Raw genomic sequence first — 25028 nt, forward strand, 5'->3', positions numbered from 1 at the left:
CTTCTAGAGGAGTCTGTTTGAATTTTTGCAGGTTCTCACCGTCTTTTCATCAAAGATCTACCAGATTGCAACAGACGCCCCAGTTGGACTCCATGAGGTTGCCGGTTCTTTTGCTCTCCCAGTTAGAGTGTGCTGTGCTTGCAATGAAATTATTTATGTTGCTGTTAATTATTATTACTAATTTTGCAGAGCGGTGTTTTGGGAAGCTTGAGTACTTGGCTAAGCTGGTGGTTGCCGGTAGTAAATGTAGTTTGTAAGAACAACTTTAGATAAAGGTTCGTCTCAGTACTCTAAGCTTTTTTAACTCTTATCAGTGTCCCAGCCCGGCCTGAAAGGTTTTACAAGCTTTGCAAAATAAGAAAGCTTTCAGGTCCCCATCTAAGGTGAATAAAAGTGCTCTGAGGTTTGGTAGTTCTGGGACGAGAAATTCTGACACCTACCACCCGGGATCTTGTTTCATCAGTCTTTTGGTGCAATCAGTACGTTAAAAATGAATGCCCAGACAACTGAAAGCCACACTTCTATCCACAACTAAATGAGGACGTACGACTACGGTAGTGAACATTTACAAACCTATCTTCCAGTTTTCATTCCTTACTCTTTGAACCCAAAGTTCCTCCGCGGGGAGAAAGTAAATATATTGCACCAAATTTTGTCCTTTAGACTTTACTCGGCCACGTGATGACTCACTGTGACCCTGATGTTTGACCTCACGCACCACCCGTGTACCGCTTGCTACTCCGCGACCGTTCGGCCCGGGTGTGACCTCACCGGTGAGGAGGGGCTGCGGGGCGGCGCGCGCGGGGCGCCTCAGGCTGTGGCTTGGCTGCCCCCTGTCGGCGAGAAGAGGAACGGCGGCGCCCAGGACCGGAGGAGCGGCGGGCTTCCTCTTCCTCTTCCTCTTCCTCTTCCTCTTCCTCTTCCTCTTCCTCTTCCTCTTCCTCTTCCCGCCTCTGCCTTCTGCCTTCGCTGAACTTAAGGATCGGCACCGGTCAGCCCGAGTTCAGTAAAAGACGACTTCTTTAACGGAGTGATGGAGGCAGAGGTATCTGCTGCTTATTCTTGACCATGTTCCTTCACACCACAGACTCCCCTTTAAAAACCCTTCAGCTTAGTGGTGTTTAATCAGATCCCATTTTTGGAGGAATAACATTTTGGGTGACTTATTACGGTAAGTCCACATTGTTGATCCCAAAAGGATCATTTTAAAAATTGTCCATATAATATTCTTTAATCTTTAGCTTAGTCCAAAAAAGTCAGCAAATCTGTTACGAGGCGTCCGCAAGCCATGGATGCGTACAGCTGAGAGGAAAGCGGGTGGATGACCTCAAGGTCCTCATGGACAGGGCTACTGGGCTTGTGTGGCATACACTCTCTGCCCTAGAGTTTCATAAAACACCCGTGCTTCTGGCAGTGCATGCTGTTAGCAGAAAGGGTTTTTTTGAAGAGAGTTTTCCTGTCTGTTGATTTGTTGTATGTTGTGAGCAGTTTAAGTTAACATGCTGAATATTTTCACTCATGCCATATTTTTCTGTGCCGCAAACAGTACTTACAAAGAAGTAATTAGGTGGATAATTGTCTGGCAGGTACTAGCCCTGCTAACGAGATTTCCCATCCATTATGTGCTTTACTGATTCTATTATTACCCATTGGAATATACTTTAAAAGCAATTTTTCCAGGGTGCATCTCGATCAACTTTTTTCATTACCTTCACTCCTGGTGCTTATCTCTTACAGTTCATAAAACATCTATTTTGATGGGTACACTTCTGTTCTTCGGAGGTATTACATGACTGTCTCCAATTTCCACATTTTCTTGTTACACACATTTGTATGGTGATTTCATCAATTCTCATCTTCAAAGCTTGTCCATGCTTAGAAGTTTTTCAGGTCTATCTCTCCATTTCTAAGCGTTCTCCTATCATATAATGCTGCTTCATTTCCTGTTGAATATCTTATTCGCAGGAAATAACACCACAGTCCTCCCTGTTGCTCAACCCTGTAATAACATGCTGCTTCATTCATCTAGTATTCAAATTCCACTGCTTCATGCAAAACATTCCCTAATAACATTTCTAATAAACATATTTGTTCTTTCCCCACAGCTATGACTCTCTTAAGGTCACTCCCCAGCCCTGACTGTTGTAACGTCTTCCATACTTTCCATGATCTGGAATTTTCCTCTCCCTCCTCCCCCATAGTTTGTATAAAATGTATTTGTTAGTCTCGTGTTCTTAGCCTGGTGATCTGACCAGATCCTTCCATCTTCTCTGCCACATAATTTGATCCGCTAAACATTACTTTCCACCTTCCCCTTACTTAGGTGTCCTTAGCTCACGGTGAACCACCTTGAACTTGACCTTTTTGGAGATGCTACAGGACCTGTAATTTTGACTAGAGTTGCACAGCTGCCCAAAATCCCATTCGGGAACCCTGCACATTATGTAAGAAAAAATGCTCAAAACCTAAGGACAGGAACAAAATGTAACATTTTCCAGTATTTCAAACCCCACAGAGAATCACTGATGACAAGTTTAACACGCAATTGGTTGTGTCAGACAATATGACAACTATTGAGCAAACAGCTGTTGCTCCAGATGGAATATGTGTGACAGCTGGTGGGTCCAGGTGCATCACTCTGGAATAAATCAACAGAGCATTGGCATGTTGGTTTATTCTTGGCTGCTTTGATGCCACTTCTAGCAGCTTCTTGGATGCTCTGCTCTCAGTCCTGAAGAAACCATTTTTTGCACAATGGTGTATTAATGTGTTGATATTTAGATAATAGGGAGAAGATTTACAGTGATTATTAATAGGTAAGAATTTAGGGACACAGCCTATTATAATCCTATAAGCATATTCATCTTGATTTTTAAAAACGTGATTACAGGAGATGCTCGCTTTTCCTGTACTTTGTCTTTTAGATATTCTTAAGTTGTTCAGGAGCAGAGAGAGCATTTTACCTATAGATAGCTTATCTGTATCTTCATTTTCCTGATTGGGACACTGTGCCGGGTGCAACAATGGCTGAACCTTTATTGAGGAAATTGGCTACTTTCTGAGAACTGAACTAGGATCAATAATAAATGCCACCTAGGTCCCTAAATAAGTCGGATGGATTTGACTGGAGGCTTAAATGTGTAAGGTTCTACAGCCTGTTACCAGTACCCTGAATCATGCTATTATCTGATCTGTTTTAGTGCCTAAACGGAAAGAATATCTCTCAGTATCCCTGCAAAATAACCTTGAAATATAAATCCAAAGGTCATCTAGGAAATCCCTCATGTTTCTGACTCAGTTGGTTTGGTCTTCTTTCTGAAGGGAATCTTCATATCCTTAAACCTCTTCCCAAGAGAACAGTGACATGGAGAAATGTATTTTTAAAGATGATAATCCCTTTCCTCGCTTTGATATAAACTCTTTAGGAATGCAGAAAAACAATTTACCTTAATTGTTTTTGAATATCTGAATATTTACCTTTCTTGTCTCTTTGGTGATAAAATCATAAAGGTTCTTATAAATCACTCACAGCTTGTGTTTCCCCCATACTTACTACTATGTTTTTTAAATATATTCCTCATCGGCAGACTAGTACAATCATGGGAGTTAATAATCAGATTCAGTGTTCTTTGGCGAATCAGTACTTACACTGCAGCAATGCAGAATTTGTTATTAATAACTAGTGCGAATGAGAATTCATCCTACTGAGTATTTGGTAAATGCAGTAAAAATGTTGCGGGAAGATTCACATACACTCTGTTATAAGAGATCCATTCCAAAGGTTAGAGCTTGTCAATAGAAAAATAGATTAGGCCATTATATACGAGGTTATACACTGACCTAGCTTTGGGTCTCCATAAATAAATAGAACCTGTAAAAGAGTAGAGGTAAAAAGGAAACTTGTGTCTGGGCTTGCTCTTAAGCCCTTCTTCTCATCTTTGGGACCAAACATCGCTGCTTTAATGGATATTCCTTAACATGATTGGAGGGAGGAGGGCACTCACAATCACATCTTATATTTTACTTTTGGTCTGGCTGAGGGCTGAGAATATTTGGGAAAAAGAAGAGTAGATGGTATCGTCCATGCAAGTCTTCACTGGCAAAGATGGCAGACTTACTGTTTTGTCACTGGGGAGCACAGATGAGCGGCAGCCTTTGTGTGACACTGGCATCTGACAGTTCCAGACTCTCCATGGCCATCCCACCTCTACACTGACAACTTCAAAGGAAGCATAGAGTGGGGGTTGCCTTCACAGTGCCCTACCAAGGTAAAGAATTCACATGCAAAGAAACCCGTATGTAACATATTGGGGTTATCTGTTTGGAAAAATGTTTATCTTCTCTCCACTAAGTGTAGAAAGTAAGTTACTAATGCACTTCGCTGCCAGAGAGCAAATTGTTATTGCAACCAAAGAGAACTAGGCCACTGGCCAGAAGTGTGACAATGATTTTATGGAACCAAGACAGTTTACTGGAAGTGCTTCTGCATGTCCTGTGTCTTACTTTAGTAAATTTGATTGGAGGGTGCATTTATAGCATAAAGGAAACCACAAATGAGAATCAGCTCATTTTGTACAGTTCCTCTTCATTACCGACAACCCTTCCTGTTAAAAGGCTTGTGAATAAGAAACTTCTTTATTGTTCAAGCAGCCATATTTGTTTATATTTGTTTCACCAACATGTTTAATGTCTCCTTGAGTCGTTTGTAGGTACTAAATAGCACACCCCCTGATGCTAAAATTTATCCTTTGGGCTCCGAGCTGGCTCTCCTGTTGTTTCCATCTCATTATGTATGTACAAGGCTAAAAGGAATAGGGGGAGAAAAACTGCTTGTGAAAAACAAACAGAAAAATTCCAAATATTCAGGTCTATTCAAATCAATATACTCAGAGGAAACCTAATGCACAGTTCCAGTTAACAGCTGTTGTAGGACCAACAGGGGAACTCGCACCTGTTTTGTGAGTTCTCCCAAAATGACAGCAATTTTTTTTTTTTTTTTAAGAAAAGTGAGAAATAATTTAATAACAGCAATGATATGTTTGAATTGTAACTGGGGGAGTATCCTGCCCAAAATAATAGAGCTATTTTAAGTTGCAATACACTTGGTACCTAAACTGCTTGATATTTTAACTTTGTCTGTATTTGTCTTTCATTTGAAATTGCTCTGATGCCTATTGATCAGTTTCATCTGAAACACAAGCATCTGTTACAAAATATTGATTTTTGCATCACCTTTTAGCCAAGTAGGTTAATTGAATGGTGCTTGGGGAAATTATTTCAGATGCAGTCTCTGTCTAATATTTATCTTCAAAGAGCTGATGGAATTGTTTGACTTTTAGCCAAGATATCTGCTAAAACTGGAGCTTGAGCAATGAGGCTGTGTAACTGAGGTAGTGATTAAAGTTACATTTTCAAGAAACTTTATTTATTCCCTATTTAGGCAAAACAAGCAAACCAAAGGCCAGATCTGGCTTCCATTAGAGCTAGTGGGAGTTTTGCCATTTTTTTAACAGTTGAGTATTGGACTACTGATATTTTAGGGAACACTTGGTACCATTGTCCTTGCAGTTTAACTTAGCATACAGTAGTGAAGTGTCATGCAAGCCCACCTATATTTACAGTGGTGTTTTGTATTGTACATGTATGTGGTACTCAGGTCAAAATAGTTTATTTTGGTTCCAGGTTTTAGTACAAATTCAAAACCTAGTCTGGGTTTCAGTCAACACGTAGCAGACAGTATGCTTATTTACCAAATAACAAAATAACATCTTTCTAACACTTCACCTTCTCAAATATCAAAGAGGAAAAGAAGGAATATTTTGTCGACTGAATCCCACTGAATATTCCTACTAGTTTTACATTTATTTGTAAAACATTCTGGAAGACACAATAATGTGATAAAGCTTTTTTTTTTTAATAACCCCTTTTCTAAAAAGTACTGTAAAATGTTGATGACAAACTGTAAAATAATGGATCATTGCTGCAAAATAATAACAGTCTCCCACCATCTGCTGATCTGTGTATCTGTCAGGAACAATCCATATTACCGAAGCATTGAAAATATAATCAGAAAAAGAGGTGATAAGTGATTTTTGTCTCTCCTTTCTGTGGTCTGTGTTGTTATGTCTCTTGTCTAAATGCTCCACTGACATCGTGCTGCCTTCCAACTATCTCTCTTCAAATATTTGTGAAGCAAAAGGTATGAGTCAATGTTTTGGGGTGGTAATGATTATCTTGTGTTGTATGTCCCTTAGTGGATTCTTTGTTTCAGTTGTCATTACTCTGTTCCAGTTAGTTGCATGGTTCCAGGCACTCATACAGCCCATTTCTCTTTGGGCTTTGGCTTTGCTTTACTCTGCCCATGCAAAGGACCACAGAAATGGACTACTAGATGAGGATGAATCTGTTTCAGTGGAGATTTCTGTTCCTTCTCTAGAGACTAAAGACCTTTGTATACAATTAATAGTCTCCAGTGATTTAGTTTGTTGATTTCACTAGGCTATAAATGAAAGATATATAGATGAAGCTTATGGAATGTAAGTTAGCAAGCTATTAGGATAAGAGAAGCAGGTTGCAAAGTCCAATACAACATTTTTTCCTGTATAATTTAACAAGTAACTCAGTAGATAAAAATAGATGTACTGGCTTTGCCAATGAAATTTGACTGTTTTACAATCAATGTGTCATAATCTATGTAATGAAGAAGGATAAAACAGATTCCATTTTATATCCCTGAAACAATTTCGTTGTTTATACTTGTGGTGAGAACCTAATTAATCTACTTTAGAGTTACCTTTCATCAGTACTCTGCTATCCACGTTCCCAAAGTGAAAACAGTGAGCTTGATTCTTTCCTCACATTAAGAAAATTTACCACATTCCAACTTCATTGTCTTTACTAAATAATTCCTAATTAGTCTGATGTGAGATTAAAATTATCGGGTCAGTGCATTCAACATTTAAGAGAGACCACCCTAGACTTCAGTGAGCTTATATATGCTCCCAGTGTGGATTATTGTATAATGATGGAAGGGGTTTGTTTAGCAGAAGATGTGCCGACAAGCGTCATGGTCTACAGTGAGTTAATGAGTGTACTTTCACTATATTGATGTTATCCCATTACAAGTATATGGTTTCTCAGGTATAAATTTAGATAAAATTAGGCTTCCTGGCAGTGAGATACACTGTCGAAATAGATTTCATACATATGTAAGTATTGAAAATTCCCTCACCTGTCTAACCAGAAGAGCTTCCATTATACAAACTGGAAGAGTGTTGGAAAAACCACTACAACACTGCAACCATTTCTACTGCCTGTTTGATGTTCACAGGTTTCCCAGCTTGGCTGTAAACCTCTGCAGTCAGTCTTATTTATTTATTCACTTCTTGACTTGCCAGCTGTGCGCCCACAGCTGCTGTAAGCTGACCTAAGTGCCTGCTGCTGCCAGAAGGGGCAGTCCTGCCCTAAGGGTATGCTTCCACCACCTTCCTTGTGCCAGCAGAGATGAGGGAAATGAACTGAAAATCAACCCAACAACAGCATAATTTTCAGCCAGATCAGCTCTGTGATCAGCCTCAGCAAATATCTACACAATTGCAGCCAGAAAGGAAGCGATGGGAATGCACAGCTGAGAAAAATGGGACCACAGTTTTTTGGCAGTGGGTTGCATGTATGTCAAATTCAAGTGGCAGCCACCAGGTATCGCTTCACAACATGGCATGAGTTGGCATAACAGGGCGTTGGTGCTCTTAGCTATCTACCCTCCCTCCCCTTCTCATCCCAGCCATATACTCCAGCTGCTTACCTTCATTTGCCAACTATCACTTGCAAAACCACTCTTTGATCCATTTTAGCTTGCCAGGTATATAGAGGATAAGAAAAGGTGGCATCTTCCACAGTTTTAGTTAATTAAATTAGCTCTGCAAAAGGCAAACTTGATAGTCGGAACAGAGGGAGTAGATAACACAGAGAGCAGGGGAAGTCTGAAAGAAGGTTATGCTGCTTTCACTGCTGCAGAGCTATTGTGCCAGCTCAACTCATCATAGAACCACAGTACAGATGCTCAGACAATGCTCCATATTTTACAGTATTCAGGGAATAAAAGTAAAACATTTTCATACAAATCTGAAGGCATGTACTCCGTTAATAATCATACAGGATTTTCATAACTCTTCCATTTATAAAAAAAAGCAAGTGACAAAACTCTTTACTTCTAGCTGGAAGTAAATGGTTCTTCACTGGGAAATGATTCCTTAAATGGTCGCAGGTACGTTTGGCCTGGAGAAATATTAGTTAGCATTTGATTGTTGTTAAGTCATCCCACTAACCAGTTAATTGTTGTGGCCTCCCTACTGATGCCCAGCATTCAAGTCTGAGCCAAATGTAAATTGAGGTCAGAATATGCTACAAGCTGACCTGAACTAACAATTTCAGGCAGCATATAAACCGTAATTCTAGCCCTGCAGGCCTTTCTCATCCAAGTGAACTTTGCTCAGTAGTTCTATTAAATCTATAGTGTGGAGTGGTTAGTGCTCCATCTATAGCTGATCCAAAAATTATTAATAAAAAGATATTTTTAATGAAAATTGTTTTTAAGCTAAATTAGACTAATCTCAAAAGATGTCTCTTTTCTGAAGGGGAAAAGGTATTGGGGGGAAAAAATAGACACCTGAAAATTGGGAAGAAAAATTGCTTTTGACCAAAAAAACATTAATATTTGTTCACAAACAAAACTTCCTTGTTTCTTGTTTGTGCTTCTGACTTTTTAAAATGCTGCTTTTATTGAAAGTATCAATGGAAAAGGAAGGAATTTTCCAGCTTCTGTTACCCATAAATATCTGATACTCTGACCTGGACAGAAGGAGGGGACAGCAATGGCCATAAGTCCACAGTACCTTTTTTTCCAGATTCTGATGGACCCCTAGAGCAATTTAGAACAGGTTTAGAAGTTGTGTTGTAGCTCAGATTTTTCCTTCTAGTTTTCCATAAGCTGGGAAGCAAAGTGCTACTGCCATTTGAAATTAAAGTCGTCGTGTTCTGTCTCCGAGCCTGATAAACGTCTCCTAGGGTGAGGTCTAGAATTGGGCTTATTTTACTAGTGCTCCAAAACTGGAGATGCTTCCCAGTATTTTATATACCGAATTTTTCCTCAAAATGCAATCTGGCTATGTAAAGGCAAGTTATGTAAAGGGAAAACTGGATGCAAGAAAGACATTCTTCTTTCCAGGCTTTAGTGAAAACTGAGCAGTACTAGATGGAGACAGGAAAAAGGGGCAGCCGAACTATTGCAGCTGCAATGCTTGCAGCCCCGATGAGAAAAGATTATGGAGTGTGCTGGCTGCACACAAGTTAAAGAAAACCATGGTCATGTGCTGCAAGTGATGCTTGTAAGATCCTTCTCAGCTGATGTGTATGATGCAAGGCACTGTATAGGTATTTCATACTTCAGATATCTTAATAGCTACTTGCAACATTTTTGGTTTGTTTATACAGGACACAGCTGGGAGCTGATACTACACTGCTAAGTGATACAATATACTGCTGAAGCCATGACTGAAATTTCAGTCTAAAATCTTGAGATAAAAGGACAAGTGCAAACAGAACTACCATACAAGCCTTAAAGGTGAGACTATAGGCTCCCTCCCTCTAGTATATAAATATGTCTGTGTGCACATATACGCACTTCAGCTATCAGCTTGCTACATTTAACTATTGTGGAGTCCACCGTAACACAAATACGTTTACCTAGGTTTTATTTACATATGGCCAGATTTTCGTAAGAGCTCAAATACGGTTTCATTACCTAATGAAATGGGTAGGATTTTAAAATTTCTTTAACTAGCAACTGCGGTGACGCTTTGAACTGACCTGGTCTGAAAATTTGTCCCCACCTGGGAGTGCTTTGACATGGATTAAAATAGAACAGTTATTTGTACTTGATCTCACCATATCCCAGTGGGTCAGCGGAACAGTTATCACTTCAATATATAGCAAGTCCTGGTTTTCTTTAAAATACAAGAGGGGTATTTATCAGGATAAGAGTCATTACATTCCTCCAGTTCTGGTATGACAGAAATTTGAGGTGGAGTGGTGCATAGTCCAGAGGCCCCATGGGATTGTAACAAACACAGGTTCTGCCTGGGTCTATCCAGAGCCTTTTGTGTTGAGAATAAACTGGCCAAACCAGGCCTTCTTAAGTCCACTGTAGTTTAATAAATCCAAACTCCAGCTTTAGCACTATTTTTGTATCCAGCATATAGGTCAAAGTGTGAATGTGCTGAGCACCTGAGACCTACTCCCAGTTCCCATGAAAATCAACACATCAAATCTCTGAGCTCTCATTCAGCCCTGCTCAGGCAAAACCCTCAAACACTGAGTCATGATCCAGCTTCATAGGCATCGCATTAATCAGAACCTGTCTGGATTTGGCAAGTGTCAGTTGCTTGCTTCCCTTGTTTTAGGAGACGGTTCCTTAAACTTCTATACATCTGGGTAACATTACCACACATTTTGGTAACTTCACAAAAGTTGAGAATACTGTGTTTCACAAGAACCATTCACTATTCAAAAAGATTCATGGTCTTAGAGAATAGCGTATATGACGTGTATGACTGCATGAGAGCCTTTAAAGATACTGCTTTACCAGTTTGAAAGCTGAAGCGTTGTGTGAATCACTGACCTTGAGGGAATTCTTCTGGTACACGTCACTGTACCTGCTAAATCTTTGAACTGTTAATTGGACATTGTTAACAAGGATGCTGTATGTGGCACACGATCAGTGAAGACTGATAAACCTAATAATAAGAGAGTGAACCTACCAGTTCAATTTTAATCACTGACATAGGCCATGGATCATTTCTTTGGTCTCTATTCAGTAGAGTGGCTACTAAAGTTTGCAAGAACCTTGCCTTCTGCTGCCTCCTGGACTTGTCCTTCAGCGTTATGTACAATATTGCAGTGCGATCTTGAACCTGCAGAGTTTGAGCGTGTTATGGTTTCAGTAATGTTACATATATTCTGAATCAATAAATTAAAAAGCATAGTCATTTGTTGGGTTCTTTTAATAGAGGAGATTCTATTTGAAATCTGTCAGTGTCAATTATGTAACCTTAAAGGGGAATAAATTATAAACCCTTGAAAATTACAAATGCATTAATCTAAGTCCAGCAAAATCATTTGCAAAACTAAGGACTATGCATTTTATCAAGGGTAATCAGGACCTACAGACCTCATTTTAGTCTGTTACTGAAGTCATTACAGAAATATCACAGTTTTCTGTGACACAGTACAAGGTCAGTTTAAAAAGTGGCCTAGCAATATGCAGTCTGGCTTCATTTTTGCATAGATACTAATGCAAGTGTACATAATTGTCATGTGAGGATTCTAGGGGAAAAATGTGAACTCTTTTCATCTTGTTGGAGGTTGAATTCTACTTTCATTCTGTGGTCATTATTTGCCCAGTATCAAAATAATTCACAATAAAAATCTATGCATTTTGTCAGTGATTCTGAAATTATCCAGCGCTTTGCTATCAATTTTAATTGATTTTAATTGATCAACTGATGAAAAAAAAATAAAATCTGGCATAATCCAGATGGCTGAATGCATTTCTGAAAGCTTAATACATTTTTACTTATCATTAGTTACGATATTTTGAGTAAATTTGACTGAAGTTATAAAGCAGTCACTTCTAAGAGTTACTTCCTATCTCCATACAGATACAGAGATACGTCATCCTATATGCCATTTAATTGTGCTTATAATTTTGATTCATTGTTCTTAGTATGGGCTAGCTGGGAAGATTTCCAGCAACTAATAATTTTAAAGGTTAGCATTATTGATTATAGAATAAAAAATACCCCATGTATCTAAGTTCATCTCACAGGTGTAATAGCTGATCCCAGCTATTTCAACACAGCTACTTTTTGCCTCTGATTTGTTCTGTAAGATCTAAACTAACTCAAAATTTCTCCTCCATATGGTAAGTGGGTGTAGTAGAGCTGCATATTCTAGGAACCATCTCCAGAAGTAAAGGTATTTTGATGCGTCATCTTGATGTAAACTGCTTGAACTTTGCATGTTCAGTGTCATTGCTGCTGAGTCATTCTGGCATTTCTATCTTACATGTTCCTTCTGGAATATAAAGGGCTGGGGAGCATGGATAAGTTGGCTTGAGGTATTGGAGATAAAGGCTGAGAAACTGTTAGGAATATCTGGGCTTTTGAAGAGGAATTATGAGTTGCACTTGGTTGTTACTTGAACTAAATCCAAATGCATATTTAGGGAATATTTGGACAATATACACTATGGCTATAATTTGTTCAACACAAAGTGGAAATTCTGTCTGCTCATACTACTCTTAAGACTTAAACGCCCAAATTAGAGGCTTGCTCAAGGGAAAGCAACTGAAGGAGGAGTCTTGCAGAAAATCTTTGATGTGTTTCAGATGGACTCCTTTCTTTCCTCTGCAAATTATACTTTCTAAGTAAAGAAAATGTATTTTCAGGGAGTCAGATTTAGGTTAGTGTTCTGGAAGTCTAATTTTGCTCGATCAGCAAAAATGCCAGCAAAATGTTACAAAGATTCCTAGTAGCTGGGTTGGGTAAAGAAGTGAGAAAAGGTAAGCAGAGAGTCTCATGATTCCATGAATGTTATTTGGAATGGTACTTGGAGTTGTACATTTAAATAAATGGTTTCATATAAAAACTACTTAACTGCTTCCAAGTATGAGAAGTCTAGAATCATGGATTAGCAAAATCTGAAATTTTAAGGAAATCACTTAGTGGAAGAAGAATTGTTCACTAGCAAGGCTCTTTACCTCCACGATTCTTGTCTCTTTTGAAGAACTAATGAATTTGTGAAGAATAACTTCTCCTTAAAGAACTATGTTGAGTCTACCCAAATGTGTCGTGTTTATCCAAGAACCTGCCAGTTCTGTTCTTTAGTATAATTTCTACCAATTTGCATAGGACGGACATCAGATTTACAGGTCCATCTTGGAGCTTTTTTAGAAGGTTGGCCTCAAATTTGCCACCTTCCATCCCTTCAGGACAGATCCTATTGTAAATTATAGATTACATACCATGGTTAATATGTCTTTTAGGAGCACATAACCGGGCATATAACTTGTCACCGTTTGTTTTATGGATTTGTTCTAACACCTTTTGTACTGACATTCCACTTTATGACAGATCTTCCATTTCATTGCCTTTTAAGAAAGGATCTAATATAAGATAATTTAGAAACTCTTTCATGTGATCAAAGACATGAAGAGCTTGTTTAGCTTTCTACTACAGCCTTCTCTTCTTTTGGTGCACACTGATCTCTTGTTGGCCTTACAGATTTTCTGGCAAGAGTTCTTGCTTTTGATGTGTTTGAAAAAGGATTTCATTCAGAGTGTTTCTGCCTTAGTAAAATATTTCTCAGAACTATTTTTGGTTTGCCTTACTTCCTTTTTAAATCTTACTAGCCAAACTTTATGGGTTTTTTTTCCTCCATTTGGAAACAACTTCCTTTTTTGGAGGATGTCTCTGTACTTCTAATTCTCTACACTGGCCTGTTATTAAGCATTCTGGACTTTTTTGGTCTTTTGTAAAGCATGTCTGCTAAGTGCTATGCATTTGTTCTGAGTATCCCGTATTTCTAATGTCTTTAAGCAGTTTCCACACCACCTGCAAATATTTTATGTTTCCTGCTGCTCTTATTTTTTAATCAAATACTGGGGTGGTGGTTTTCTTTTATTATCTCTGTTTTTCCAAGAAGTTTAGACCTGAATACATTTTGGCCACTGTTGTGAGCCACTGAGTGCCTCTTTCACAGTAATAGTTTGAACTAGGTCTTCCATGCTGCTTGGTGTTAAGGAAGAATTTTTCTTGTTGTTTCCCCCGATTAGCTGATCCCAACAAGAAGTTATTACTCTAAAATGATATCCAGAATTTTGTGTCATCTTCAGAAGTAGCTGAGAATGAATTTCACACCCATGTTTTCAATTCCCCTTCCATTTAACACGTTACTTCACTGAATAATGACTGGTGCTAAGGCAGGCAGACAATAGGCATAGAGAACCTTCAAATTATCTACCTTCCTAATTTCCAGTTGAGAGTCTCTACTGAATCCTGCTGGAGAAGCGTTCTTCTGATTAACTGTTGCCAAAGAAACTACAATGATCCCACTGTGTCAAGTATTTCTGAATGACAAAAGTATAATCTGTAGAGAAAAATCCTGACCTAACAGAAGGAAGGCTTGTGAACCAATTAGCTACTTCAGTTTCTACTATTTCTGAATTTGTTCTCTATACGTTATTTCTTTTGTTGGAGCAGCCATTGATAAATGAAAGTTGAAAAAATTTTTTCCTCATTTCCCTATTTTAATGTGTTTGAAAGATATAAAGAACTTTGCACAATCTGCCAGCACCAAGGCTTGTGCTAAGCCTGTTACTCTTCCAGGTTTCACAGGTGCATGTGAGTAAAGGAAGAGGTAATGCTTTTACAGATACTTATTTCTATTGTTTTGTCCAGGTTGTTCACAGTCTCTGTGATGACACCAATGTAATTCCTTTGGTCCACCAGGATTTACAGCCGTCCTTTCCTACAAATCCAATTTATAGACAAGGAACATGATGCTACCTTTTTAGACACATTGTCATCAATATGATGAAAATAAACATGAAGTAGATAATGGACATATCAGATGGGAGTGATTCTTTTTTAATTTTACACTGATCTATCTCAGAGTGGAGTAAAGACGAAGGTAAAAGATTAGAATTGCAGTTTTCAGTTCTGCAGTTGTCTCCCTTTGTGACCTTGAACAAATCATAAATAATTTCAGTGCCTTGCTTTTTTATTTGGAAATTGATTATTGCTCTTCTTTGTATGACAGAGGTTTTATGAAGTACTTTTATTCATTTGAGGCAAATAGCTAATACGGTGATGCAGTGACACTTGAGATTTCAAAGGGGAGGATGTCTGAACCTTTGTATTAGGCAATCTTCGAGCAGTTGTTAATTCAGCAGGATATGCTGTTTCATAGTGATACAACTCCTACACAGCGATGACAAATTAGTATACAGCTGACGCCACTGGATGTGATCCAATATACTAAATGGCACAGCCTCAGATGCCCTGACCCAAACTCAGTCCTCTCCCAGCAGCCCTGTCACAGATGCACCTTTCCATTCCCAGAGTGTTCATCACCTTCAGTGTATGATTTCTTCCCAGTCAGCTCCACATCACCTTTAGTAATTAATTGTAGACCTCTTGAGTCTCCTCAGGTCTTTTCCTATTATTCACCACATGATGAAGATTTAACTAGCCAGCCTGATGACTCAGCTTGTTCCAGGAAAACAGCGCAGGTTTCCTTCATTCACTTGCCCGGCTCCCTCCCTGCGGTGGGAGCGCAGGCCTGGGTGCGTCCAGCCCTGCCGGCACAGCAGCCGGGGACCTCGGGAGGTCTCTGCCGTGAGTGACGGCAGCCACGGGGAGAAAAGGTGCATGTAGGAAAAACACAGAGAGATCTAAAATGTATGTAAAATCGGGGGCACAGTGCTTATGCACTGACCTATTTTTACATCCATGGTCTTCCAGACGCAGCGTATGCCACCTACGACCACGTTCTCTGTGACAGCAAGTTGTGCTTGGGCTATCAAGTGAGCAACTAACGTGTGCCATTTTCCACACCAGTTACTGGCCAGGGTATGTAAGGCATCTTTATCCTTGTTTGCATTCACAAATTAACATATTTTAATTAAATACCATTCACCACTTGTAGCACAGCACGTAAGACTTCTTGAACATTTTCACGACTCTGGAAGATGTTGAAGTACCCAAACTCACGGGGTTTTATTCATAAAAATATTAATTACTTCATATAGCTGGAAGGCACTGCAGAGAGGCCACCTGATGTCCTTGCACTTCTCCCCAGACAAGGCCAACGCTGCTTCACGACACCGGTATTACAGTATTACACGAAGCAAGAAGATCACCACGTCAATTCCGAGTGCCGCAATACAGCCATTCAAGTCCTGTCGTGCTCCAGGCCGTTCGGTGCTTGAGCTACTGCCAGGCCTTCACAACGCCCAAGCGACTGCTGTTTTAGAAGCAGGAGGAAGACAGCCATTCTCCTGTCCTTCTCTGCAGGCTGTTCCCAGCAGACGGCAGCGACCACGGCCACCGCCACCCCACCGTCCTACGGGCGGCTGGGCCATAACCGGCCGATTGCCCCCTGCGCTTTACAAACAGCATAAAGCCGCAGCGTCGGTTTCTCTCTCCTTGCCCAGGCGCTGCTCGTTCTCAGCCAGTAAACTCCGGCAACTAAAATGGCTTTGCTTGCAACCCTGACCTGAATTAAAACGTTTGCTGAGGCTCGTTTCCCCCCGCGGCTACCCCCGGCGGACCTCCCCGCAGCGGGCGGCGCGGCGCGGCGGAAGGCTTTTGGCCGCGCGACGCGCGCGGCCGGAAGCGGCGGGCCCGAGCGCGGCGCACATCCGGCGCCCTCCCGCCGCCTGCCCCGCCGCCCGCGCGCGCCTGGCCTCCGCATGGCCGCCTCTGTGGTGAGTCCGCGCCCGCCATCCCGGCGGGGTGGGGCGGCGAGAGCTTCGGGTGGGGCCGCGGCTCGGAGGCTGCGGGGCGCGGAGCGGAGCGGAGCCGCCCGCGGGGAAGCGCGGCCTCGCCGAGACGCGGCGTGGAGGGAAGCGCGGGTTGGCGGACGAGGGCTGCTGCGTTTCAGAGGACGAGCCTGAAACCGCGGGGAGGGCCGCCGGGGGGGCAGGACGTGTCCTGGTCCCGGTGGCGGATGGGAGCAGGTAGGGAGGGAAGCGCCTGAGTGCAGGGCCCCTTCTGGTCCCTCGGCCCTGGCCGCTGGCGGGGCAGAGCTGGCTTCCGTCTGTCTTCGGCGGGCTCCTGCCCCCCGCCGTGCCACCTCGTACAGAGGCATCCTTCCACAGAGGCCTAGGGCCAGGCAGTGGTGTGTGATGGACCACCGTGTTTTGCAGAGGCCATCTGCAGAGGCCACGTAGATTGGCTGACTTCTTGGAATTGTCGTCAGAGTCTTCAAGGGGTTTTTTTTTTTGGTTGGTTGTTTTTTTTAATTATGGCTTTCCTGTTGAATAGTAGGAGGAAAGGTTCCCGAGTGAGGTGGTTAGACATTGGAACAGGAACCCAAAAGAACTGTGAAATCTCTATCCTCAGAGACGTTCAAAGTATGACTGGAGATGGGGCCCTGAGCAGTCAGGTCTAGCTTTGAACTTAGATCAAGCTTTGAAGTTGGCTCTGCTTTGAGCAGGAATTTGGATCAGATGCCCTCCAGAAGCTTCTTCTAGTCTAAATTGTTCTCAGAATTTAAAAACTTATTCCATGCTATGGTTACAAAGAACTGGTCTGGAGTATCAAAACTAACAAAGCTCATTTTCCATTTGACTTATTCCTTCCATTGACAGGTACCCTAACAGCTCATTCCAGTCTCCTGGTGTTTCTCTAACACTCTCCCTCACACCCGTTCTGTCTGTTTGGCAGCTAAATGGCGTTATGTTTGGCTGCTGGTTAGAAAGTGTACGTGTGCAAGCGTGTGCTGATTGAGAGGTAACAGCCATCTACTCTAAGTAACGTAACAGGCTGAGTTATAATCACTGTTCCCTTAGAGAGAGGTCTAATACTCTTTGTCTCCCAGTGCGAGAGAGTTTCTCTTGGCACTTGCTGGGATACAGCGTCTTTAAGACTACTTTGTCATATTTGTTTGGAATCGGCCTGTGGGTTCAGAAATTGCTGGAGAAGATAGGAAGATGAAGAGCAGACTCGTGTCCTTACAGAGAGAGATCAAAAGAATAGTAGGAGTAACATGAGAGTATTTGGTTTTGTGGAGTAGGCAGGGATTATTTGATAGGCCGGTAAGTATTGTGCAGTATGGAGGTTTCTCTGAATAGAAGTGTTTCTTGTGGTAATACTAGCAGAATTCATGGCAGTTCTGGTGTAGATTCATTAAAGACTGCCAAGAAAATGTAAGTAGTTAAATTGTGAAGTACTGATTGAGTTGCAAATATTGATAATATCAAGCTGAAATAGAATAATGAGAAATGATAGTATTTTAAACAAAATATCATAACAGAACCAAATGCAGTTTTATAGATGTATGGACAGGAAATTCAGAACGCCTGCTTTCCAGGATGTCACAGTTCAGGGTCTGTAAGAGATCAAGGGCCAAACAGCTAAACAAACCAAACAAATAACCGGATGAGCTCACAGTGCAGTGATGTGACAGCAAAGGCTGTTACCTTTGGATGAATAGAGGTAGAGAGATGTAATGAAAATGCGATGTGAGGAGAAGTGTTTGGTTTTTACCTGTGGATATAGCACTGGAGTGATTGATACTGGGATACATCCAGCATGTGCATGTGTTCTGTCTACCCCCCTCTCCCCCCTCCCCCCCTCTCATTTTCAAATATATATAATTGGCTATATAGATAATTACATTTTATATAGGCATATATAAAGGTGTTTTAAAAAATTAGACTCTGGTGGCAGTGTGATGGGGTTCTTGCTAATTTTCAGAAATACGTTTAATAAATCTTGTTTTTTAACTTTATTTCACAACAGCCATCACAGCAACAAATATTTTCACTGAATACTTGCATGTTCACACCACTTGCAGCCAGCTGTAGCCCACTTTTCAATGTAAATATTTACAATTTAAATACAATAAATATATTAGCATTCAAAATGAATCCTAAAACTGTCACCTTGCTAAAAGCTGGTATCTCCTGCAAGTAGGAAGGGAGTTTGGAATCAATTTCAACATTATTTGACATCATCTTTCACTGAGGATGGAAAAGACCAACCAAAGTGACTTGCTGGAGAAATTGCATAGGTGACTAGGTTGCATAAAATTGCCGAACTTAAGTAATTTGGTATGATTTCTTCTCCAGGATTTCAAAACCTACGTGGATCAAGCTTGTAGAGCTGCAGATGAATTTGTCAACATTTATTATGAGACAATGGATAAAAGAAGAAGGGTATGTAGATATTTTGACAATAGTTAGAACTGTCTTGGGCATTTTTTGCTTGCTTTTCTAACTAACATTACGCTTGAAAGCACCTGGCCATGTATTGCATTGGCCAGGTTGAGACCTCTGTTTCTCTTAGGCTGCCCTGTAGAGGATTCTTTATGTTACTGTGCAGCACTGTTGTAAAAGGGGCCCGTTTAGAAAGTGCCTTAGACTTCTTCGCAATAATAGTTCAGTTTGTGTCCAGCTATGTTTTACAGGTACAGGATTTGGTCAATACAGGCAGATAAAATTTGCTTTATTTGTCTCTGAGGTCAGGACTTAGCTTATTTTTTGCCAAACTTCTTTCGTTAGCAGTTATCACTTCTGTTTCTGGGAGTCTTCAGGGGTGCCTGAGGATAAAGTGGAAACAGCTATGTCTAGCTCTGGAAGTCTTCCTGGGCCACATTGATGTGGTATCATGTAACAGATATTTGCACCAAAAGAGAGCTGTGGAGACTGGTCTTTGGAATTTTAAATGTATTATAATTGTAATATAATAACTTTTAGATTATGTGAAAATACCAGCAGTTGCATGTTACTTCGTAGTCGCTTTGTGCATAAGTAGGTTAGGCAGAGACGTATCAACAGCTTGAAGGAGAGGTAGGCAGTTACTCAACTGTGACAGCTTATGAAACATTTGGGGAGTTCTGGTCTGCTGCTGCAGATAACTGTCCTTTTTAAGTTTCTACTGTTCCTGGTCTTGCTTACTTTTTTATTTTTTTTACCTGAAATTATAGTTTCCTGACATAACCTGTGTTGCGTGCACACACCCCCACCTGCCCCCCCCCCACCCAAAAAAAAAAAAAAATTAGCGATAAACTAATTCTGGAAAGGTAGCATTATCCTTTTGTTAGCAACTAGTTCAGTTCTATCAATAGCTTTGCTAAAGGAATCTTATCAGTATTTAAATTTGAAGGCATATGAGTCACTATGCAACATATAAAGCAGAATATATTTCAGTTAGTTTTAATTCTTGGTCAGGAGCACCAATTGTTAAAAGGCGCTAATATTTCAGGAGGGCATTTTATCTATCAAAGTAACAGAAGAAATCAATAATTCACAACATAAGGATGCAAGGACTATTGTTTTGTATGTTGTCCATTGTATGTGTTTACAGTGTATTTTCATGATCACTCAGGCTTTAACAAGACTTTATTTGGACAAAGCGACGTTAGTTTGGAACGGTAATGCGGTGTCCGGGCAAGAAGAACTGAATAAATTTTTTGAAATGTTGCCATCTAGTGAATTCCAGGTTAATGTGTTGGACTGCCAGCCCGTTCACGGTAAGGTTCTATTACAATTTACTTACTTATTTTTCAGTCTTTTTATAACTGTTGAAAGTGAACTGCAATTCTAATAGTGCTCAATATTTCTTTTGGAACAAGCTTAGAGAAAATACTGAGGGTTGAAATGTCAAGTTGTGCATAAATAAAGAACAAATCAAGAGATGCAGCAACTCCATCATGTCTGGGAAAATATTTTAAGGACTTTTGTTAAGATCATATTCAGATGTGATGTATTTTCATGTATTGAGAAAGTCTGGCTTATCAGGTTATGTTGTCCTTGACAATGCCTAAGAGTCAAGAGACCTCTACTGTAGCCTCCGATACTGACCTGCAGTGTAATGTGGAACAAGTCATTCACCTGTATGTACTTTGATTTCTTTACATCTAGAATGGATGTTAAGTTCTTTAGATTTCTGATTAACAACTGCTAAAGAAAGGCTTACATCACTGAAGTTAATTAATTACTTCTAATGGATACTTTGGGAATATAAGTAAGGCAAAAGCCTGTGGTCAAGCATGCTTGCTTTGCTGTGCTGTGAAAAAGATATAATCTCTAATAGTGGGGAAAAAAGTGTATGCAACTTGCTAAATAGGAACATATATATGTATATCTCAAATAATGAGAGCTTATTCTAAGCAAAAACTCTGGTGTTAGTGCTCTAAAATGAACGACATGAGATGAAAATAGAAAAGCCATTAAAAAGCAGTGTTGGCAAGCGAATACACCATTGTCTGTATAGAAATGATGCAACAAAACTGTACTTTTCATGAATGTGTAACCAATTGTTAGCCTATAACTAGTATAACCAGAATTGAATGAAACTTCTATGTACATTTCCTACTTCTTTACCTGTTAGTCTTTGTTGGAGTTGTTTTCTTTATACTTTTTCTCCTCGTGAAGAGCAAGCTACTCAAGGCCAGACAACAGTCCTCGTCGTGACAAGTGGGACAGTAAAATTTGATGGCGACAAGCAGCGCTACTTCAATCAGAACTTCTTGCTGACAGCACAAGCCACACCTACCAACACAGTGTGGAAGATCGCCAGTGACTGTTTCCGCTTTCAGGACTGGGCCAGTTAGTGAGGACTGGCTACGGGAAGTGACCTCTCTCATTCGACATGTTGAAGTGAGCTGTACAGACAGCCGTTCTCCACGCGTGGGAAATGCTCGCTCTTCGTGTTGCATCTGTCATTATGGAAGGTCTACAGGTGTTTCGGGGTTGATCCCAGTGACCATGGGTTTAGTAGTAAACAATCTTAAAATGTGAGAGGTTGCTCATCTTAGTTGAACCTAATAAAATGCTGAAGGCAGTGAGCTGTGTTGGAATCATTCCTAAAATGCCTTACGTCCAGCTCTGCTGCCACTTCCAGACTTCTTGTATGTAATGCTGAAACTCTGCTATTTGAACTCTTAATGTACAATTCTGACCAAATGTGTAATTTTTTTCAACTTGAAAAGATCTGTTTTTACAGTAGCATCTTCCCTCTTTTGAAGAAGATGCTTGTGGCATATAGATAGAATTCTCAAAGCTACCTACTCTTGGTTGTAAGAGGCTAGGAAGGATTGACAATGATTTCCGCTGTTTGTGAAAGTAGCAAATATAGCTCCTGAGTGTGTAATCTCTCAAATAATCCATTGGAAAGGTCATGTTACCTTCTGTGATATGAAAGGACTAAATAATCTCACCAGGTTTCCTTTTGGCTTAAGCTTCTCAGACTTTGGTTGTCGTTAATTTACATTGATTCGTTTGTAGGACATGCTGAATGATTCAGAGCTCCTATGCCCACAGCTCTTGTCACACGCATGTGAAAGACTTCAAAAGAAAAATAATCAGTTTGAAGTCTTACAGTGTAAGACATAGGTCAGTTAATCGCTTCTGTTTGCTTTAACTGTTAATTCTGTTGCTAGGAAGTTTGGACTATTTTTCCCATATTCAGTCTGCAAGTTTTGAATCCCTGCTGTCTTCAGGAAACATTGTAGTAAAAAGGTGGCACTGATAGCATGTATTACTGTGAAGCCTTCAATTTTTCTCTTCAGTACTGTTATTTGGAACAGGTGCTTTGATTATTTTCAACTTAGAAGAACAGCTCTGAACACAAATACCATCTTCCTCTCATGCACGTTTTTACTGTAGTTTTCATGTTCTTTTTAAATATTACCTTTAATTATTGATTTGGGGGGGGTGTTTTGCTTTAAATTTGCAATTTAAAAGCTGCTTTTAAAGCAGCAATTTCAGCTGCTTTAAAGTAGTTTTCAAGACTACAGGTTAAGACTGTCCATCTTAACTTGGGAACTTAAGAGTAAATCTAAGTATCAGCAGATTTGTTTCGAACCGGTACATTTCTATTTTAAGCTGAGTAAAAAAACAAAATCAAAATTTAGCTATATATGTGTGATTACACACTTGTAACTGAAAACACATGAGGGGAACTTGTAACTCTGATCTTAATACCTGTTGCAATGACAGCAGCAACCTGAATACAAAAGCAGTTATGACTGCAGCTCACTTGTTTTTATGACTTAAATCAGGGAAACTGAAAATGAGCAATATCTAACTTGTGTAAAACATCTGTAGTGTGTGATATAATCCCACAAATAATGGGATGTTTAGGTGAAATGGGTGGTTTTCTTTCCTTTTAAGGCACTCTAGTTTTTACATCAGTAAGTTAGAATTAGTAACCTGTCTCTATTCAGAAGCTGTTTATGTTCTGAACTATTGTGTAACTATTTTTCAGCCTGAAGAATATGAATTCCTGCAAAACAATGCAAGAAGTCCAGAATTTTTGAAAACTGTAAATACTGTAAATACATTGTTATTTCTGTATGTAGTGAAGAAAGGATCCCTCTATTTAATTACTGTTTGTTCTTCACAGAATATGCGAGGTTCATATATTTGTATTTCTTCTACAAGTTTGAAAAGAAAACAACCCTAAGTGTGCCTGTTACTGACACAGCATTGTTGAATTGTGACACTGCTGTGGTGTGCTTTTCTTGTTTTTTTTAATTTGCTATTGATTATTTAAGCAGTGTTACAGATCTCTTTTGCATACGCAGAACAGGTTTTGACTTTTGAAATGTAGTGATGGGTGCAACTGTAGCATTTGCTTGCTGAACTTTAAAGGCAGTCACCAGAACACACACTTAAATCTGTACCTGATAAGCTTGTCCTGGGAACAAATACTTACTGGATATTTTTGTTCCAGTTTTAATTTGTATAGTAGTTTTTAAGCTTTTTCTAGGCAGAATGGGAGATTTAGAATATATGAGGTAATGTTTCAGTCACATGTTGTTCTTCTCAATTATTTTCATGCTATTCAAATGCAGGCTGCTTTTAAGTCTGACTTCTGCAATTCATATTAAAAAAAAAAACAAACAACCAAACAAAAAAAGCCACCACAACCTGGAACACTACTTAGGAAGCTTACTAACTGGCCTAGATGGACAAACCCAGTTTAAACTCTTACTTAGTAAGATGTGTAGTTGGAATTGGACTTGGTATGCAGACAGGGTTTTTGGAGAGAAATTTATTAGAACGTAATTGCTTCAGCCTAGAGAGAAGTGCCAGTTATGTACTGCCTATTTCCATCATCTTCAGTGAGGATCACTTAGGGTGATTCAGTACTACCATGATTAGTTGTTGCTCTTTATAACTGAAAATGCTGTTTTACAGAATATTTTCATGGAGCATACTAAGTGATAATGTAGCTATTAGATTAAATCAATGATTTTGCAACTGAGTAACGGCACAAACAAAAAAATCTCTTCCATACTAGCTGGAGAAGTTAAGGATGCTGCAACTCTGTGCTGCTTGTTAAAACTTCTGTGCTGAAATGAGCAGAAGAGAACATACAAATGCTTTTTATCCTGTTCAGTACAAAACCATCCGGCTGGTTTAGTATTCCCCATCACTGACTCTGCTGTAATATCCAAAATGTACAACAGCATCTATAAAGTGAACGTGTTTATGCTCTAAACTATAAACAGGAGCTAATACTACAATTTTTTGCTGTTCGATACCAAGTTACTCATGTACAACCGGTCAGTGAAACAAAGCCAGCTGAAGAACTAAGCACTTCCACATACTAAATTGTGGCTACTGAAGACTTGATAGATCTTCTCTTTTGTGTATATTCCCTGTATTATCTTTATCAGTCATTGTTTTTATGTTGCTTTGTTCTTTTGGCATACTACAGTTAAATTGACTTAAAATACTTGTGCTGTTTCTTGCAATGGAGAAAAGTGATTTGTTCTGATGGTATGAGTGATTTGTTGTGATGGTTTTTATGTGCATACACTGCCTTATCCTGATTGAAGAAAAGCACATTATAAGGAAATGCTGTTTTATCAGTAAAGTAACTTTCCACGCTTGAATACATTTTGTAAGTTTTTGAAATTGTTCAAGACCTCTTGTAAGATTAATTAAAAAAAAAAAAACAACCAAAAAAACCAAACAAAAACCTACCTGATGTTCTGCCTTTTTTTTTTTTTTTTTAAATTATTAGAAGTTTTCATAGTTTGTTCTTATGATATTAAAATTGCAAGAAATAATTTGTGGCTTCTTTATCTTTACTGCTTGTGTTCTAGGTATGAGTTACGCGTTCTGATTGTTGGTGCTGCGGCACTGCAGAACAGGCTGGCTGTGAGCTCTGTGTCAGTGCTGCGGTAAAAAAAAAAGTGTCTGGAATAATAACCCTGTAGCAAATGCCTCA

The 25028-nt window shown here is 39.8% G+C and overlaps 1 protein-coding gene across 3 annotated transcripts; it reads left to right on the forward strand.

Annotated features, from left to right (window-relative positions):
* The first annotated feature begins 9603 nt into the window (after positions 1–9603).
* NXT2 (nuclear transport factor 2 like export factor 2) lies at positions 9604–24827 on the forward strand. Of its 3 annotated transcripts, none has more exons than XM_072876739.1 (4): positions 9604–9622; positions 18914–19000; positions 20172–20316; positions 21221–24827. In XM_072876739.1, exons 2-4 carry the CDS (start codon positions 18983–18985, stop codon positions 21397–21399), a joined length of 342 nt encoding a protein of 113 aa, XP_072732840.1. In that variant the 5' UTR covers positions 9604–9622; positions 18914–18982; the 3' UTR covers positions 21400–24827. The 3 variants fall into 3 exon arrangements, with proteins under 3 accessions (XP_072732840.1, XP_072732839.1, XP_072732841.1); XM_072876738.1 differs by lacking the exon at positions 9604–9622 and adding an exon at positions 16396–16546 and having other exon boundaries at positions 21221–24826; XM_072876740.1 differs by lacking the exon at positions 9604–9622 and adding an exon at positions 16628–16798.
* Positions 24828–25028: the final 201 nt, after the last annotated feature.

This window comes from Ciconia boyciana, chromosome 12 (genome assembly GCF_034638445.1).
Source record: "Ciconia boyciana chromosome 12, ASM3463844v1, whole genome shotgun sequence".
Classification (NCBI taxonomy): domain Eukaryota; kingdom Metazoa; phylum Chordata; class Aves; order Ciconiiformes; family Ciconiidae; genus Ciconia; species Ciconia boyciana.